This window comes from Arvicola amphibius, chromosome 3 (assembly GCF_903992535.2).
Source record: "Arvicola amphibius chromosome 3, mArvAmp1.2, whole genome shotgun sequence".
Lineage (NCBI taxonomy): Eukaryota > Metazoa > Chordata > Mammalia > Rodentia > Cricetidae > Arvicola > Arvicola amphibius.
The window spans coordinates 156,673,417-156,690,361 of record NC_052049.1 but is presented as its reverse complement, the minus strand read 5'-3'; the positions used below and the strand labels follow the sequence as shown (position 1 = coordinate 156,690,361).

The window sequence follows — 16,945 nt, the reverse complement described above, 5'->3', positions numbered from 1 at the left end:
GCTTCCCTCTTCAGTTGAATTTAATGCACTGATGGCAGGCATCCACGGGGTGGCTGCATGTGGTGAGGAGGGTCTCCACCTGCCAGTGGACCTTTGGGCAGGAAGGCTGGAACTTTCTCTCCCCCTCTCGGGAAACCACTGATGTGGCCTATGGCTGGTGTCGGAAGCCCGGTTCGCTCAGGATCCACTCGAGGTCTCTACAGGACAGCTATCAATCAGGGTGGGGAGAAAAAAAAAGGGGACAGTCGGCACTAATGCAACCATTACAAACACAGGAGAAACAACAGATAATAAGCAAAGATTATATATGCTCAACAAAATGGCAGCCAAGAATGCCTTGCCCTGCAGACTGTCTAGGATGGCCTCCCTGACCTCCCCTAGCAACTGACATCAGATGCTGAGGCTCAGGGGTGGCTTTTCCCCCAGGGGAAGTTTGCAGGCCATTTTTGCTTGGCATTCAGGGCTAGAGACAAGCTCCAGCATGTGGCTGGCTGAAAGATGCTCTCCTCGCATGGCCTGCAGAGGGACTGCAGCAGCTCCTGTCCAGGGAGTCCTCTGCAGGCTTGGCTGGCCAAAGCCAAATTTATTGTTATTATTGTTTGATGACTGCATAGTATTTTCTCATTGTAGGAACTTTAGAAAAGATGAAAAATTATGAAGAAAAATAAAAGTTGTCTATAAAATAAAACAGTATTAGGGACTTTATGGACAAGAAAGGGGAAACATTCTAGATTTTTATATAAGCATTAGTTATATAGTTATATGGTTTATATAGACATTGGTTACTACATAGGCATACATATTTGCCAAAGCCAGACAAGGTACTGTTAATGTTTGTGTCCTTCATTGTATGTAAAGTTTATAGAAAAAAATCAAAATAACCATTGGACTCGCAAAACTGATGTGCATTGTAAATTACTTAGGGGTAAGTGCATAGATTCCTGCAAGTTACTTTAAAGAGTATAAAAAATCAGGTGGCTTGATTATGGATAGATATGTTATCAACCAAATATAGTAAACCATTAATGGTAGGATCCAGATGGTGCATACATGAGTGTTTGTGATAATATCCTTCCAACTTTGCTGTAGCTCTGAAAATTTGCATGATAAGATACGGAGCTAAAGAGAGTACTGTTTCAGAGAGCAATCCACATTTAAAACTCAAACTTAACTACTATTTACATTTGAGTACACATCATCTTCTTTCATTTTGGTTTCTAGGAATACATGATTGCACATCATGAAGGCCTTACTTTATGCAGATTTCTTTTCATATTTTTTTTACTCAGTAGTGTATCTTACTTTTATCATAAAAGTTTTGGATAATTTTTAAGTTAAAGCATCCTTTATAAGCCGTAAAATTCACACTTTCAAGTGTATAATTCCATGCACTTGATGGATGTATTTTGCAAACACAACTGCCAAGAGATAGACTATTGATCTAGATTATTTCTCCATACTCCCCACTACTGATCTATATTTCAGAGTGGAAATAAAATAGAACCATATAGTACAACGTGTAGTCTTTTGACTCTGGCTTCTTTTTCTCATGCTTTATTCGCATTGCATATCCTAGCAGTTTGTTCTTTTTCTAAACTAATAAGGTTGCATTATAAGAATGTACGCTTATGGAATTTTATGTTCAGGAAAGCTCGTTGTGCATTATAACTTGTTTTATTTATGTATTTCTTATTACTTCGATATTTATAATATTTTTTGCTATTATGGATATCTTGTAGGGAAGATCGTTGTGTCTAATTTTCCTTGGTTCTTTGAGGTAGATTCCTAGGAAAGGAATTGCTAAATCAAATGTAAGATTTTAAAGCCCTGAGACATTTTGACATTTTTAGTCATTAAAATGTTTTTCTTGTTTTTTTTTTCTTTTTCTTTTTGAAATCGCACAGGAAAGTCTGGACTCAGAACTCTCCCACTGTTTCTAACTGTCTCTCCTGCTTTCTCTTCTGCTGTTGTTACTATAGAACTGACTGATATTCCAGTGCAGTCAGTGAGCTTGCAAATTCTAAATCATGGAGCCCAATCAGGAAGTTTCTCTCTTTTTGGTGAAGATCTTAGAAGAACTGGACAGTAAGCAAAATACTGTTTCCTATCAAGACCTGTGCAAGTCACTATGTGCTCAGTTTGATCTGTCGCAGCTTGCCAAACTGAGAAGCGTGCTTTTCTACACAGCGTGTCTCGACCCCAACTTTCCAGCCACTTTATTCAAAGACAAGATGAAATGCTCTGTAAATAATCAGCAGTCAAAGAAGATCATGGTGGCAGCAGATATCGTGACAATCTTCAACCTGATCCAAATGAATGGTGGCATTGCCAAGGAGAAGCTACCCACAAGTTGCCCCAAGGTACGCAAGAAGGAGGCATCCTTTGAATCTTGCAGGTCGGACAACGAGGTGTGCAATCCGACAGTCTGTGAGCCTATGAACTGTGAGCTAGGTGAGAGGCCCTTTAGCCGAGGCTACCCCACCAGGCAATCATCCAAATGCCGGAAGAGGGACTGTAAGGAATGTCCACAGTTTGTCCCTGTCTCTGAGCCCAACTTCCTCTTGGGTGTCAGCAAAGAGGTGAAAACCCGGGCAGCATCTCTGGACAGGCTACAAGCCCTGTCCCCATATTCTGTGGCCAGCCCCCAGCCCTGTGAGATGCAGAGGACCTATTTCCCCATGAATATTGAGAATGAGTCCATTTCAGATCAGGACTCACTGTCCATCAGCCAAGGTATGAAGGAGACCTTCATCTCCAGCGAGGAACCATTTGTGGTTCAGTCCTGTGTTCAGAAAAGGAACATCTTCAAAGAAGAGTTCCACAATCTCATGACTGTATCCCCCAGTTTTGTTGGTCCCACTAACAAAGCTGAGGGGGATCATGGGGAGACCCAGGGTCAGAAGGAGCTTCACAAGCCACCCTTCTTTAACCACAGCTTTGAGATGCCTTACCACAATCAGTACCTGAATCCAGTGTACTCCCCGATTCCTGACAAAAGGCGGGCAAAGCATGAAAGCTTAGACGACCTTCAAGCCTCTACCTATTTTGGACCCACCCCAGTAATGGGAACACAAGATGCTAGACGCTGTCCAGGAAGGTCCAGTAAACAGACTCCATGGCCCGCCAAAAGCTGGAGCCTAAACACGGAAGAAGTGCCTGACTTTGAAAGGTCCTTTTTCAATAGAAATCCCTCTGAGGAGAAGCTACGCTATCCAAATTCTGGCAGCCAGACCCCCAACTTCTCAGGCCCAGACAGGCATCCAACTTACCTGGTGCCAAAGGATCAACAGAAAGTTCTCCCTGCTGGCTATGCAGTGAAACCGAATGGACTCAAATCTAAAGAGATCTCATCCCCTGTTGACCTGGAGAAGCACGAAGCAGGCAAAAAGTTTAAAGAGAAAAGCATCAGCTGCACCAGTGGGCAGCACAGCTCAGACACCAGCAGTGTGGGTACCCAGACAGAGCAGCACGTGCTCGAGGCCCCCAAATGTAAGGACTTGTGTACTCTGGGCCAGGCCAAATACAGTGACAGACATGCCATGAAGCACTCGGATGACGACTCGGAAATTGTCAGCGACGACATCAGTGACATTTTCCGGTTTCTTGATGACATGAGCATCAATGGCTCCACAGGAGTGATACAGTCATCCTGCTACAATAGCACTGGCTCCTTGTCTCAGCTTCACAAGTCAGACTGTGACAGTTCCCCAGAGCATAACCTCGCCAAAATCACCAGTGGAGCCTCCAGCAGCAAGGGAGACAAGTGTAACCGGCCTGAAAATGTCCACCATTCTGAAGAAGAGTTGAAGACCAGCGTATGCAAACTGGTTCTGAGGATCGGTGAGATCGAGCGGAAGCTGGAATCGCTGTCAGGGGTCCGTGAGGAAATCTCCCAGGTCCTTGGAAAGCTCAATAAACTGGATCAGAAAATACAGCAGCCGGAGAAAGTGAATGTGCAGATTGACTTGAATTCCCTAACCAGTGAGGCACCTTCTGATGACAGTGCCTCTCCAAGGGTCTTCCGTGCACACAGTGGCTCGCACGGGCCCAAACTGGAGAACAGCCCCGACTGGTGCTGCTCAGATGCCAGCGGAAGCAATAGTGAAAGCCTGCGTGTCAAGGCCTTAAAGAAAAGCCTCTTTACTAGGCCATCTTCCAGGTCCCTGACTGAGGAGAACAGTGCCACAGAGTCCAAAATTGCCAGCATCTCCAACTCTCCCAGAGACTGGCGAACCATCACTTATACCAACCGCATGAGCCTCAACGAAGAGGAGATCAAAGATGCGGGCCCGAGCGATAACAAAGACTGGCATCGGAAATCTAAGGAGGTAATGGAAATTTAAGTTCTCGTGATTGGTCTCAGCATTGCCACAGCCTCAGACATTCCATGCTGGTAGCTGTGCATTGCTGGTTCCTCTTCCTGAATTGGCAGGCTCTGCGCATTAGAACAGAGAGGGCAACATGGGCAGGCTGTTTGTTCTGCCAAGGTGCCAGTCAGTTGGGTGGAGCTCAGGCTGTGCTCCTGCCAACAGTAAACAGGGTGGTTGGGATCTTGGACAGGTGGTGTGAGAAGGATTTCACGAAATGGGGAGTGCATCAAGGCAGGCAAGCCTCACCAAGGTTATCTTCCTGTCCTTGCTGAAGTAGTGGGCACCAGGCAAGCAAGGGAAGAGGCTTGCCAGTGTCTTTGTTGCTGGGTCTCTAGTATGAATTTGGTTGCATGCATGATGCTACTTTTGAAAGCATGAGTCTTTTTCCTGTAAGATAAATAGTTGGCTACCAAGAATAAGGAAACAATGTCATTGTTCCACCATGGAAAAACAGCCAATCAGAAACAGTCTTTTTCTCCCTTTTAGTTGTCTCTTCTTCGTATGTAATAGGTGTTCCACACTTCTCATGTGAGTGTTATTTTTGACCATTTGTCGCAGTCCTCTCTCCACCAGCACTGGAATCCATGTAGGCATGTGTCCAAATGCTTCCCTTTTCTCTATTGCAGTGAAGGGACCTGTTCCAGGAGGCGTGCATTTGATCCCTCACTCTAGATGGATTCCAGTGTCTCTGCCAGACTGATGCATTCTCAGTCTGCAGCTTGTCTTCACGACATTCTCTGCTTCTATGAGTCCATGACCTTCCCTCCCAGGGACTCTGAGGACTGGACTGTCAGGGGAGGGAGCAGTAGGAAGGGCTTCAAGGGTGCTGAGCCAAAGAAGAGGTGAGGTATGGGTTTCCCAAGTGATGTCAAGAAGGACAAATTTGCAAAAAAAAAATGGCTTTGAATTCAAGATCCAGAATGAGGGGAAAGAAAATTAAAGGGACATTTTTTTTCTAATTCCAAAAGAGCCCCTGTGTCCCATGGTGCTCTTTTTCCTAAACTGCTTGCTATGGACACAAAGTTAAGGATAGATTTCTGGAGCTCAGGGTCCTATATAACATTAAAAAAATGATGACCATTAGAGGACTTACATGGTTAGATCCTTTGTAGTATTACCAAACCAAAGTGAACCAGACTGACCTCCAATCTGTGAAGTGCTAATACTTTACCAAACCACCAGAACTAGCTGCAACCTTAGATACGATCCACTTGGAAAGTCCACATCAAACTGCTACTGTTTGAAGCAAGCCCTTTGGACTGTGTGGTTATTATTATTATTATTATTATTATTATTATTACAAATTTTCACCTCCTCCCCTCCTCCTATTTCCCTCCCCCTCCCCTTTGCCCCCCCCCTCCAGTCTAAAGAGCAGTCAGGGTTCCCTGCCCTGTGGGAAGTCCAAGGTCCTCCCCTCTCCATCCAGGTCCAGGAAGGTGAGCATCCAAATAGACTAGGTTCCCACAAAGCCAGTACATGGAGTAGAATCAAAACCCAGTGCCATTGTCCTTGGCTTCTCAGTCAGCCCTTCTTGTCAGCCACGTTCAGAGAGTCCAATTTGATCACATGCTCCATCAGTCCCAGTCCAGCTGGCCTTGGTGAGTTCCCATTAGATCAGCCCCACCGTCACAGTGGGTGGGCGCACCCCTCGCAGCCTTGACTTCCTTGCTCATGTTCTCTCTCCTTCTGCTCCTCATTTGGACCTTGGAAGCTCAGTCCAGTGCTCCACTATGGGTCTCTGTCTCTATCTCCATCCAACGCCAGATGAAGTTTCTATGGTGATATGCAAGATATTCATCAGTGTGGCTATAGTATAGGGCCATTTCAGGCGCCCTCTCCTCAGCTGCTCAAGGAGCAAGCTGGGGACATCTCCTTGGACACCTGGGAACCCTTCTAGAGTCCAGTCTCTCGCCAACCCTCAAATGGCTCCCTTAATTAAGATATCTACTTCCCTGCTCCCATATCCACTCTTCCTCCATCCCAACTGTCCCATTCCCCCAAGCTTTCCCCATCCTCCCCTTCTCACTTCTCTCTCCCTATCTCCCTTTACCCCCATCCTACCTCCACCCCCAAGCTCTCAATTTTTGCCTGGCAATCTTGTCTACTTCCAATATCCAGGAGGATAACTACATGTTTTTCTTTGGGTTCACCTTCCTATTTAGCTTCTCTAGGATCATGAATTATAGGCTCAATGTCCTTTATTTATGGCTAGAATCCACTAATGAGTGAGTACATACCATATTCATCTTTTTGGGTCTGGGTTACCTCACTCAGGATGGTGTTTTCTATTTCCATCCATTTGCATGCAAAATTCAAGATGTCATTGTTTTTTACCACTGAGTAGTACTCTAATGCACATATATTCCACACTTTCTTTATCCATTCTTCCATTGAGGGGCATCTAGGTTGTTTCCAGGTTCTGGCTATTACAAATAATGCTGCTATGAACATAGTTGAACAAATGCTTTTGTAGTGTGATAGGGCATCTCTTGGGTATATTCCCAGGAGTGGTGTGGCTATTTTCGTTGTGACTTTTCTTCTTGGCATTTGTCACCTCTTGCTGATGATCCTTGTTGGGCTAACCAGCTTTGGTCACTGTTTCAGCTTTGGTCCAGTGTCAGAAATTGCTGAAAGCCAGATCCTCCAAATGTCTTGTCACCATGCCTAGGTCAAAATCCTCTTGTTTCAGATTAGATTTCTATTCTTTGTAGCTAGTGTTTCTTCTTTGTTACTGCTGTGGGGAATGGCCACCACCCCAGCAGTTCTCCCAGCTGACGAGCTCCTCAGGAGCTATGGCTCACACATGTCCAGTTGAGCTTCAGCTTCCACATATTTATTTTTTGTGATGTCTTTTTCATCTTTGCCTCGTTTGCTCTTTGGTATCCTCTATTCCAGCTTTCACATCTTGCCTGGGGCCTGGAGACCCACCCCTCCACTTCCTACCTTATCTCATGGGCTACTTCTGTGTTTGTTGCCCTAAAATTGCCATCTACAGGTGTGCAGTGTCTCTTCTTTCTAAATCCCCTGCAGATCTTCTTTGCTCCAGCAAAAAGTCTCCAAGTTCTTACCCAGGCTTTTGTATTTTTTGCTTAGGTGTGTGTGTGTGTGTGTGTGTGTGTGTTTGTGTGTGGAGGTCAGAGGACAACATGTAAGAATTGATTCTTTTTGTCTACCATGTTAGGTCCTAGGGATTGAACTTTGGACACCAGGCTTGGTTGGCAAATGCCTTTACCTACTGAGCCTGAATTTCACATACTTTTAAATCAAACTGCTGTATTTTATCCCAAAGGCTGTTCTGCCTTGATGAGCACACTTGTATTTCCTCAAGAATGATATGGTTATCCACTCAGTCACCTAATTAGCAATTCTTTCTTTATTCATTTATTTTTGATTTTTATTGAGCTCTACATTTTCTCTGCTATCCTCCCTGTTTCTCCCCTTCCCTAAGGTCCCCATGCCCCCAATTTACTCAGGAGATCTTGTCTTTTTCTATTTCCTATGTAGATTAGATCTATGCCAGACCTTGTTATATGATCAAGCATAATTCATACATCAAGATTGTCCAAAATGCTTTCTCTGTGCTTAGAATAAGGTGAGAATGACTGATGCTGATCTGTGCATGCTCAGGCCTCTGGGTTCTGTGCACCCCTCAAGGCCTCCTCATTCACACCTCTCTTGACATGTCTACAGGGATTGTTGCCCATTTCTTACCTCTAGCTTTCAGTTCTTTTTGTTCAGATGTACTGGGTAAAAACATTTACTGGAACATAGATTATGTATATACATACTGACTACTGTTGTCAGTGTTTCTGTCCTGCCTGGTTCTCGCAATTGTTATGTCCCAAAGAAATCACACAGAGGTATATATTAGTTATAAACTGATTGGTCCATTAGCTCAGGCTTCTTATTAACTCTTATAATTTATGTTAGCCCATTATTCTTGTCTGTGTTAGCCATATAACTCAGTAACTTTTTTAGCGAGGCAGTCACCTCTTGCTTCTTCTGTGGATGGGTCATAATGACTGCGAACCAAGCTTTCTTCTTCCCAGAATTCTTTGTTCTCATTGACCCACCTCTACTTCCTGTCTGGTTGTCTTGCTTATACTTTCTGCCTGGCTACTGGCCAATCAGCGTTTATTTAAAATATAATTGACAGAATATAGATCATTGTCCCACACCAGACTACCATCTTAGAGTTTAAATTCATCTGTAGTAGGAACAAGCCTGGGCCTCAATGAGATGTTCTTAGAAGTGTGAAATGGTTCAATGTCATTTCCTAGCTGTGCAGCATAGAATCTCCCTCTTAGCCTCTCTCACCTGATCTTGCACATCCACAGTGGAGAGAATTTCAGCTGTGATGCTGAAATGTTAATGAGAAGATGCTATGAAGTGCTGCAGCCTAGCACCAGGCAGAGAGGTGGATAGACAGCCAGCCCAATGGCTGCCACCAAGGTTATTGTCATGGGGATTTCTGCCATTCCCAGCTTTGTGCACGATCTGCTTACATTAGGACTGGGGAATGAGACATGAGCAGAATAAATAAAGCCAATGGAGCCTCTTAGAAAATCTGTGGCTTTGAAGAGTTAGAAAATAAGAAGGAAGCCCATGTTGCTTGATTTACTGTTCCTCTGTCGGTAGCATCCATGGTTTTGAATAGCTGAGCTACATCACTTCTGGGCATGAGCCAGTGGATCGGGTGTGCTGGTAAGTGCTTTTAGTCCACGTTCAGGTGTATGATACACACACTCACAGCTACGCACATGCACTCATCATGTGTTCACTTGTCACATGACCTCCCTTCATGCTCGTCTTTTCCTTTTTTCATTATTTCATATTGAATGCTTTGCTTTCTTTCTCCTACCTTAGGGCCATACTATTGGTTTCTATCCTTTGGACAAATCCTGATGGAGTGTCCTATTTATTAGTACCATTTTTTCTGGGGCCACGATTAAAGGACAAACAAGCTATTCCCTGCCTTGGAGAAACTCAGTTCAGTGGAGAAGGTAGGCTGGCAGATAAGCAGTTACAGTTTAGTGTGGTGAGCTCTAACTGAAGGGTCTGCACGCAACCCTCTAAGATCACAGAGATCCACCCCATCCCATCTGTGAGGGAGTACTAGCTGGAGGGTCATCTGTGTGAAAAACTGGTGGCCTCCAGGTGGATGTTAAAAAGATCAGAGGCCCTGTTCTTACAGGCTCACTGGGAATAGAATAGCCTGTGATGTGTCTCAAGGCCTGTGGACATAACTGACATCGAGCTCACCTCCACGCTGCTGCCCAAGCTGCTCCTTTATGTTTAGTGCTGTACAGATTCCTTTGAAAGGGCCGCATGCCACCACGGACAGTCACTAGAGACTCTCCGCGTGGGATTTCCAGCTTGGCTACTGTCTCCCAAGGCAGGTCTCAGCAGAACTTTCAAGCAATTCCCTGTGGAATGGCCTGTGTCTTTCACTCATTGAGTCTCAGTTTAAAGAGGGACAGCAAAGAAGGGTCAGTAACATACAAGAGCCAATCAAAGACTCGAAAACTACTTGATTAGGTTTAAAACCGTGTTCCGCTGTGTGTTCTCATACAAATAATTGAGTCTTTCTGAGCTCCATTATCTGACTGTACAAGAGGAGTCAATTGTGGTAAGGATGGTGTAAGGACCAGGTCATAGGAACTTCTCTAGATATGGGAACACCTGCTCTTCCTAGTACTGTCAGGATCAGAAGCTCTCTTTAGAGAATCTCTCCCCAATCAGGCAGACTTTGTATGGGTTCACAAGTAAACTCATATTGCAGTCTGGGTGTCTACTAGGATCTCATTGATAAGACGTTGGCTGGTTGCTCAAAGGTACTGTGAGACCTGATGGCATCTCTGTGGCTTTTCTGGATGTTTCTGTGCTTCCCTACAGGCAGACCGGCAGTATGACATTCCCCCACAGCACCGATTGCCCAAGCAGCCCAAAGATGGCTTCCTGGTAGAGCAAGTATTCAGTCCACATCCTTATCCCACCTCCCTCAAGGCCCACATGAAGAGCAACCCCCTGTATACAGACATGCGGCTGACAGAGCTGGCTGAGGTTAAGCGGGGCCAGCCTTCTTGGACCATAGAGGAGTATGCACGGAACTCTGGTGACAAGGGCAAGTTGACAGCCCTGGACCTGCAGGTGAGACTCATTGTTTCTAGGTGGGAGGAGCCCTGTCATGGGCTGTGTGGATGACTTAAATCTGGCCACTCCCTCAACCTTCAACCTCCTTGGGTCCTTGCTGTAGCATTCTGAAAGTTAATAAACCAGAGAGGAGAGTGGTCTTTTTCATTGTTGTTTTAAACAAGGGGGTTTATACCTTGTGGATTTGCTTCTAAGTATTTAACAATGAGGGTGCTTGCTTTATATATATGTTGGCCATCTGATTTGCTAATGATGCATTTAAAATCAAGTGCAAATTCTAATCTTTGCTCACAAGACCTGAGCCAAACTGTTTAATGAAACACAAGCTGATTTCTCCTTCCATATGTAGCACGTGGGATAAGCATGTTTGTGGGAGCCAAGCTATGGATTATGTTTCCATATGGAGCCGCCCCAGGTAAGAGCCATTCCTGGAAGGTCTATGAATGCCATTATGGCTAGAGGGCATGCTTTTTTGTTCACCCACCACAGGGCTGGGTTTTGGTTGCACTTTTATTTTGGTGGGCAGCTCAATTCCATTCACAGCACGTCTGTCTATGTTTCCTACAAAGGAATCCTTGTGGCCACCCGTGGGCTAAACTGTGTGGAGAGAGACGCCATAGCACCAAAGGCATGCGCTCTCTCCAGACAGCCTGTGCACTTGAAGCATGGATGGTGAGAGCTGTTTATAAACCAGGAAACAATGGAAGCAGGAAGCCCAGTGAGTTGGCCCAGGTCAGACAGGTCTGGATCTCTACTGGACCAATGGACAATAAGTCTCCTGTTCTTCCTCCTCTCTTTCCTTGGTAGCATTTCCCTTTGCTATTGCTGGGAGTTTAACAGAACTTAATCTCAGACAAATGGATTACAATCACACTTGTATATCTGGGAACTTAAATGGTAGCAATTCAAGCAAGTTCAGGAACACCCTAAAGTCTCCCCCGCCCCTCCTACACTTGTAATAATATTCCCCATGCATGCCACATGCCACTTGTCACTTTGGGCTGCTCTCTTCCCTGTCATCTTCCTGATGATAAGTAGGCTAGATCATGACTTGAGTCTCCCACAAGCAGACCTCTGTGCAACTTTGTTAAACGTGGCACCCCTTTGATCAGCGTGCCTAGGTTATCATAACCTACCAGCCAGAAAACACTCAGAATTAGAAACAGCTCAATAGGTTGTAATAACCAATATTTCATAGCGACCTTGAAAACAGATTTTGCAAGTTTAGGGAGAGAAAGCATGCAGTTTGAATGTGCCAGTGTTTTAAAGAATAAACCTAGGATTAGCATAAAATAGCAACAGACATTTGGGTTACAGAGCTTTGGGTAACTCTGCTTAACAATGGAAAGTCAGAGTATCCAACAGCACATACTGAAGGGATAGAGCTCACTGCTTGGTGATGCGTTGGCAGAAATGTAGGACAGACATCCGGGCAGGTGGAGCAGAGTCACCCGCTTATCTGTTTGTGTTGCTTTGCAGAGATTCAAGTGCTGTTCCAGGTTAGCTTTGGAACAGGTTTCTTGGGGCTCATTTTTGTTCATATATAAATGCATCAATGATATCCACCGAGGGGGTAAGCACTGGTGTAGGCCTGGCTTTATTTCATCATTTGGCAGGCCTAATTACAAGTGAGTCTGTGTGTGGTGTCCCTGGGAATCTGGGTATTACCTCTTTGTGCTGTGGTGCCATTACAGCTTGACGTTATTGAAAACAAAACTAATTAAAATAGTTTATTTCAGAGGCAGACTCTTAGCCCATAACAAAGTGCAGATAGCTGTGAGAGGAGGCTGATTGCCTTGTTTTGAGATGGAGGGACCAAAGCCCCCAATCTCTGCTCCCTGTGTGTGCTGCTTCTCTCCTGGGCCAGCCCTGGGGAATCGGGGAAAAGAGCAGCTTATTCTGGCCATAATGACCAGAGTTTGTCTTCAAGGTTAGAGGGCAGGGAAGGCTGTTAGTCTAGCCTTCCACTCAAACCTAACCTTCATGAGCACATCATTCACACGACAGGTCAGTATTCCAGTAAAACAGGCCCATCTTTGGATCCCTCTCTTCCTTATTGAATGCACATTCATCTGCAGAAGGATTTTCATGTCACGGAGAGCAAGTGGGGCCCAACTGTGTCTATGGAGAGCAGAGCTCTGTGTGTGTATATGGTTTGTGTGTGGGTGCATGAGAGTCTGTGTGTGCGTGAATATGTGTGGGTATATATATATATACATGCCTATGAATTGTGTGTGCATGTTGCACATATGCATGAACATCTGAAAGCCTGTGTTTGTAAATGTGTGTATTTGCGTGCATGTGTATGGGGGGCACTATAGTTCTTAGTAGTGGTGCTTAGTTGTTGCAGAGCTGTTTAGATCAGTTCCATGGATAGGCTCGACTCTGGCAGTGGACACTAGGCCCTAGGAGTTTCTTACGAGGAGGATATATATTTCCCCACATCAAGAACATCTGGTTTATATCAGGGATATCATGGGTGGCCAGCACTGCCTTCTGCCCTTCTATATGGCTTGCAAAATTTATAAGCCAGCCACGCTAAGTTCTTTTCTCCTGCCACTGTTCATTGTTGTCCATCCTGCCTCTCCTACCCACTGCGGCACCAGAGTGGCTCCAGATGATTTGTGAATGACTATTCTGATAATCTTACTTTTGGCCATCAAAGTTAGCATTTCACACAGTCTTTACATGTCATCAAATATTGTCTTCATTTGATTTACTTAAATTATTTAAAAACAGAAAAATCATTCAGAGTTGGAGGACTGTACAGATCCCGGTGGCCAGCCGGAACTGGCCTGCAGTCTACAGTCTGTCGACCCCTCCCTCAAATATATGGTAGTTATCAACAGGAGGGATGAAATCTTGCTATTGAACAGCAGTGAGTTGTCAGCTCTCTGCAGGAAGCAGATGACATGCCCAAAGGGATGATGGGAAGAGCTGCTGGGAAAGAGGCATGTTCACGGTGGTGTAAGCAGGTTAAGGGCCAGCAATGGTCAGTGAAACCCCCAGAGAGAGCAGACTGAAGAAAGAGAGGAGATGTTGCCTTTTTTGGGACTGAAGGTCCAAGGGCAGAAAGCTGTTGATGAAATCCACCTCAGCCCACAGCTCTGCAAGTTAGAGTCTGGTGGGCGTCTAGCTGTTGGCAGGCTAGAACCCGGCAGGAAGAACCCTGGGAGAACCATCGCTCTACTGTTCTTTCCTCTTGTTCCTTTTGACTGATCACACACTGTGGTGCAGAGCAAGGTGCGGATGGAACTATCTCTCTAGATAGGGTGGGCAGGAAACGCTGAGCATGTTTTAGAGGCATGGCTACTCTAGCAACAGTGTGCCACAGTTGAGGTTTCTCAGTCCTGTAGGCCTGGGATTTGCTTTTGTTTTTAATCCCGTGTGTATAAATTTAATGTGCTCATGTTTATAAAACATAAACAATCTAAGAACCCTTCTTACAATAGGTGTTGGGTTGTGATTTAGAGATTTAGGTGGCCTCACTTGGGACTGTAATGTGTTGTTGCTTTTTTGATGTCACATTATTAAATGCTTACCATAAAACAAGACCATAGCTCTGCTTCATGGAAATAGATTTTAGCCATCAACGTGCGATGGAGTCCATGGGAAATGTAGGTTAAATATGATACTTCCTCTGCAGACAATGCATTAATCTTCAGTAGGCATTTGTTGCAGGAGCTGACTTTGGGGGAAAGTGTCACTTAGTCTAGAATTATTAGCAACACAGGCCCAGGGTGGGGACAGTCGGCCAGGGGTCTGCAGTCCTTTACTTTACTTTGCAGTTCTAACCTGCTCATGCAAATGCTTGCAATGGAAATATTTTACATTTTGATTGAGCTAGGGGTGCCTTTGAGTTTTAGTAGAAGCTCTAAGAAATGAGCTGACTAGAAATGATAAGACAATCTTGCTTACAGAAGATTCTGGTAGAGATTATTTTTCAATGACTTTTCTTGCTTCCCTTACAGTGGAGCTAACCAAATCTCAGTCACATGCCCTTAAAGTTGAGTCTTGTCTCGGCCATTTTGCTGATTTATACAGATATGACTTATGAGTTTTGTGCCAGTTTTAGTGAGGGAGGAGCCAGTGCAGTCCACGATGTATGGATGGGTCCCTAGAAGTCATTCGCTGACATAGGCCTGGTGGGAAAGCATCTTATGATGCTGGCATTGCTAGCTACCAACTGCAGATAACTTTTAAATGTTCCAGGAAATCGTCAGGATGTCTTGGACCTGGTCTCAAGTATTAACTGTATTTCTAACATCTCTTTACTTTTAGACTCAAGAATCTTTAAACCCAAACAACTTAGAATACTGGATGGAAGATATTTATACTCCAGGCTATGATTCATTACTAAAACGGAAAGAAGCTGAATTCAGACGAGCCAAGGTCTGCAAGATTGCTGCTCTCATCACTGCGGCTGCATGCACGGTCATTCTTGTCATTGTTGTGCCCATCTGCACGATGAAGTCCTGAACCTGTGGACCCAATGTTACACGCAGCTCACAGCTTCTACTGTTTTCTTCTGGATTTCTAAAGCTCACCTCAGTGTGGCTATTTGTTGAAAAAAAAACTCAGATGCTTTTCTACAGGGCTGAAGGTTATCTTCAGAGAGTATATCCTCTAGAAAGAAGACTACCTAGCTATTAAGCTTAGCTGTAGTTAGATTCTGATATATTTTCAAAAGTACAATACCTTTTTCCACATAATGAAGGCCATGAATTATCCGTAAATAAAAATTGAATATTCCAAGCAAGAAAAAAAAAAAGGAAGACTAATTGGCTTCTTTCATTTTGGTGATGATTCATAGTGGGCATTAAGTTATGCAGAACAGATCTAGTACCTGCTCTTTGGAGGAGCTGATGGTGTCACAAAGATGCAAAAGCAACAGGGGTGGGATCAGTTTCCTTAACAGTCTAAGACTGTTGCTGGTGAAATAACTGGATGTGTCCACCAAGAAGGTGGCTTCTATTCGGTTATCAAGGGCTACTGACTTCCTCATTGCCCTTCTGTCATTGCCAGTGTAGAACATCTGAATTACTGCAGTTCTTCATAGCGATATTCTGAACCCTCTTCTTGGGCCCAGGTAGCAAGGAGCCATACTTCCACACCGAGCATGATACACAGTGTTCTTTTTTTGCAGAATGGGCCAAGATACTCAGAGTAGGCCACATATCTATTGTCCTCATCATGATGTGGGGAGGCTTTCCTGCTGGGGTATGTTCAACATCTGAAGGTCACTGACAGCCCAAAGGATGTCCTGTTCTTGCTCTGGCGTGTGGCTCTGTTCCTTGATTTTCTAACTCTTGGTAGTACCCGATGCTCTACTTTGAAGAGTTTGGAACTTGTCCTTGTGCCTTGAAGAGCAGAGACAATGGTGACACTTTGACATTCTAACTTTAAACCATGGTTTCCGTCCATCACTGGTACCAACCATTTTCAATGACTTTTAAAAGAATGTTTTTTTGATAATCTGATAAAGGCACTAAGGTCTCCTCAACTACAACATCTGCTCCAGAGTTTTGAATATTTGTCAGCAGCGCAAAAAATAGAATCAATTTAATCATCTATCTATCTATCTATCTATCTATCTATCATCTATCATCTATCTATCTACAAGTCTAAGTATCTGATATTTGTTTGTTGTCTTCTCTGCTAAGTAAATTGGGAGCAAGACTTTTCCAAGTGTATAAGAAGCTGTTGCAATTTTATTAGAATTTGATCTCTGTTTCCACCTGATTGGTGCTTTAACAATAATTGGCGGAAAGACTCCTTATCAACATCTATGTCTAATGTCTTACAACAAACTAAAGAAAAATGATTGACAGAGTCTAGAAACCTTAAATTGATGTAATAACAAACTGGCATACACACACTGTGGTGGTAAGTATAATCACTTTGGAAAGTATGCACACTTTCTGCAAGGGGAATCTGAGACGCCTTCCAATTTCTAAAGCAATAGGAGTCCAGCATCCATTCTAAATAATTCCAAATGATGCTGAGCTTGCTGTACTGGATCCTGTTGTCACTAGTGAAGAGTAGACAATGCACTTTATGATGCCAACAGATGACAAATGGATTAGAGGTCTTTATGATATCTATTTCTATTGATATGTTATGTTTACTAGTGGATCTTCAATGAGGTGAATGAAACTTAAGTCTTAGAATGGAATAGGACTTGGCATTGAAAATAAATACATACACACATACATACATACATATATGCATGCACAAATACATGTCTGCTTGTCAGAATTTTAGTCTTTTGGTGCTCTGTTTTGGATTGGGCACTTCAAATAAGATTGTCTTTTTCACTCCAAAGAGGATACTAGATTACATCCTTTGGAGTCCCTCTTCTACTTCCTTCTTGTGAACAATGTCTCTGTACCACATTCTGATGTCACCATTCTGCCCTACAA

The 16,945-nt window shown here is 44.1% G+C and overlaps 1 protein-coding gene across 1 annotated transcript; it reads left to right on the top strand.

Annotated features, from left to right (window-relative positions):
* The first annotated feature begins 2,027 nt into the window (after positions 1-2,027).
* Positions 2,028-15,012, top strand: Minar1 (membrane integral NOTCH2 associated receptor 1). Its single transcript, XM_038324073.1, has 3 exons — positions 2,028-4,328; positions 10,266-10,520; positions 14,805-15,012. The coding sequence occupies exons 1-3, from the start codon at positions 2,028-2,030 to the stop codon at positions 15,000-15,002; spliced, it is 2,754 nt and encodes a 917-aa protein (XP_038180001.1). The 3' UTR covers positions 15,003-15,012.
* The last annotated feature ends 1,933 nt before the right edge of the window (positions 15,013-16,945 follow it).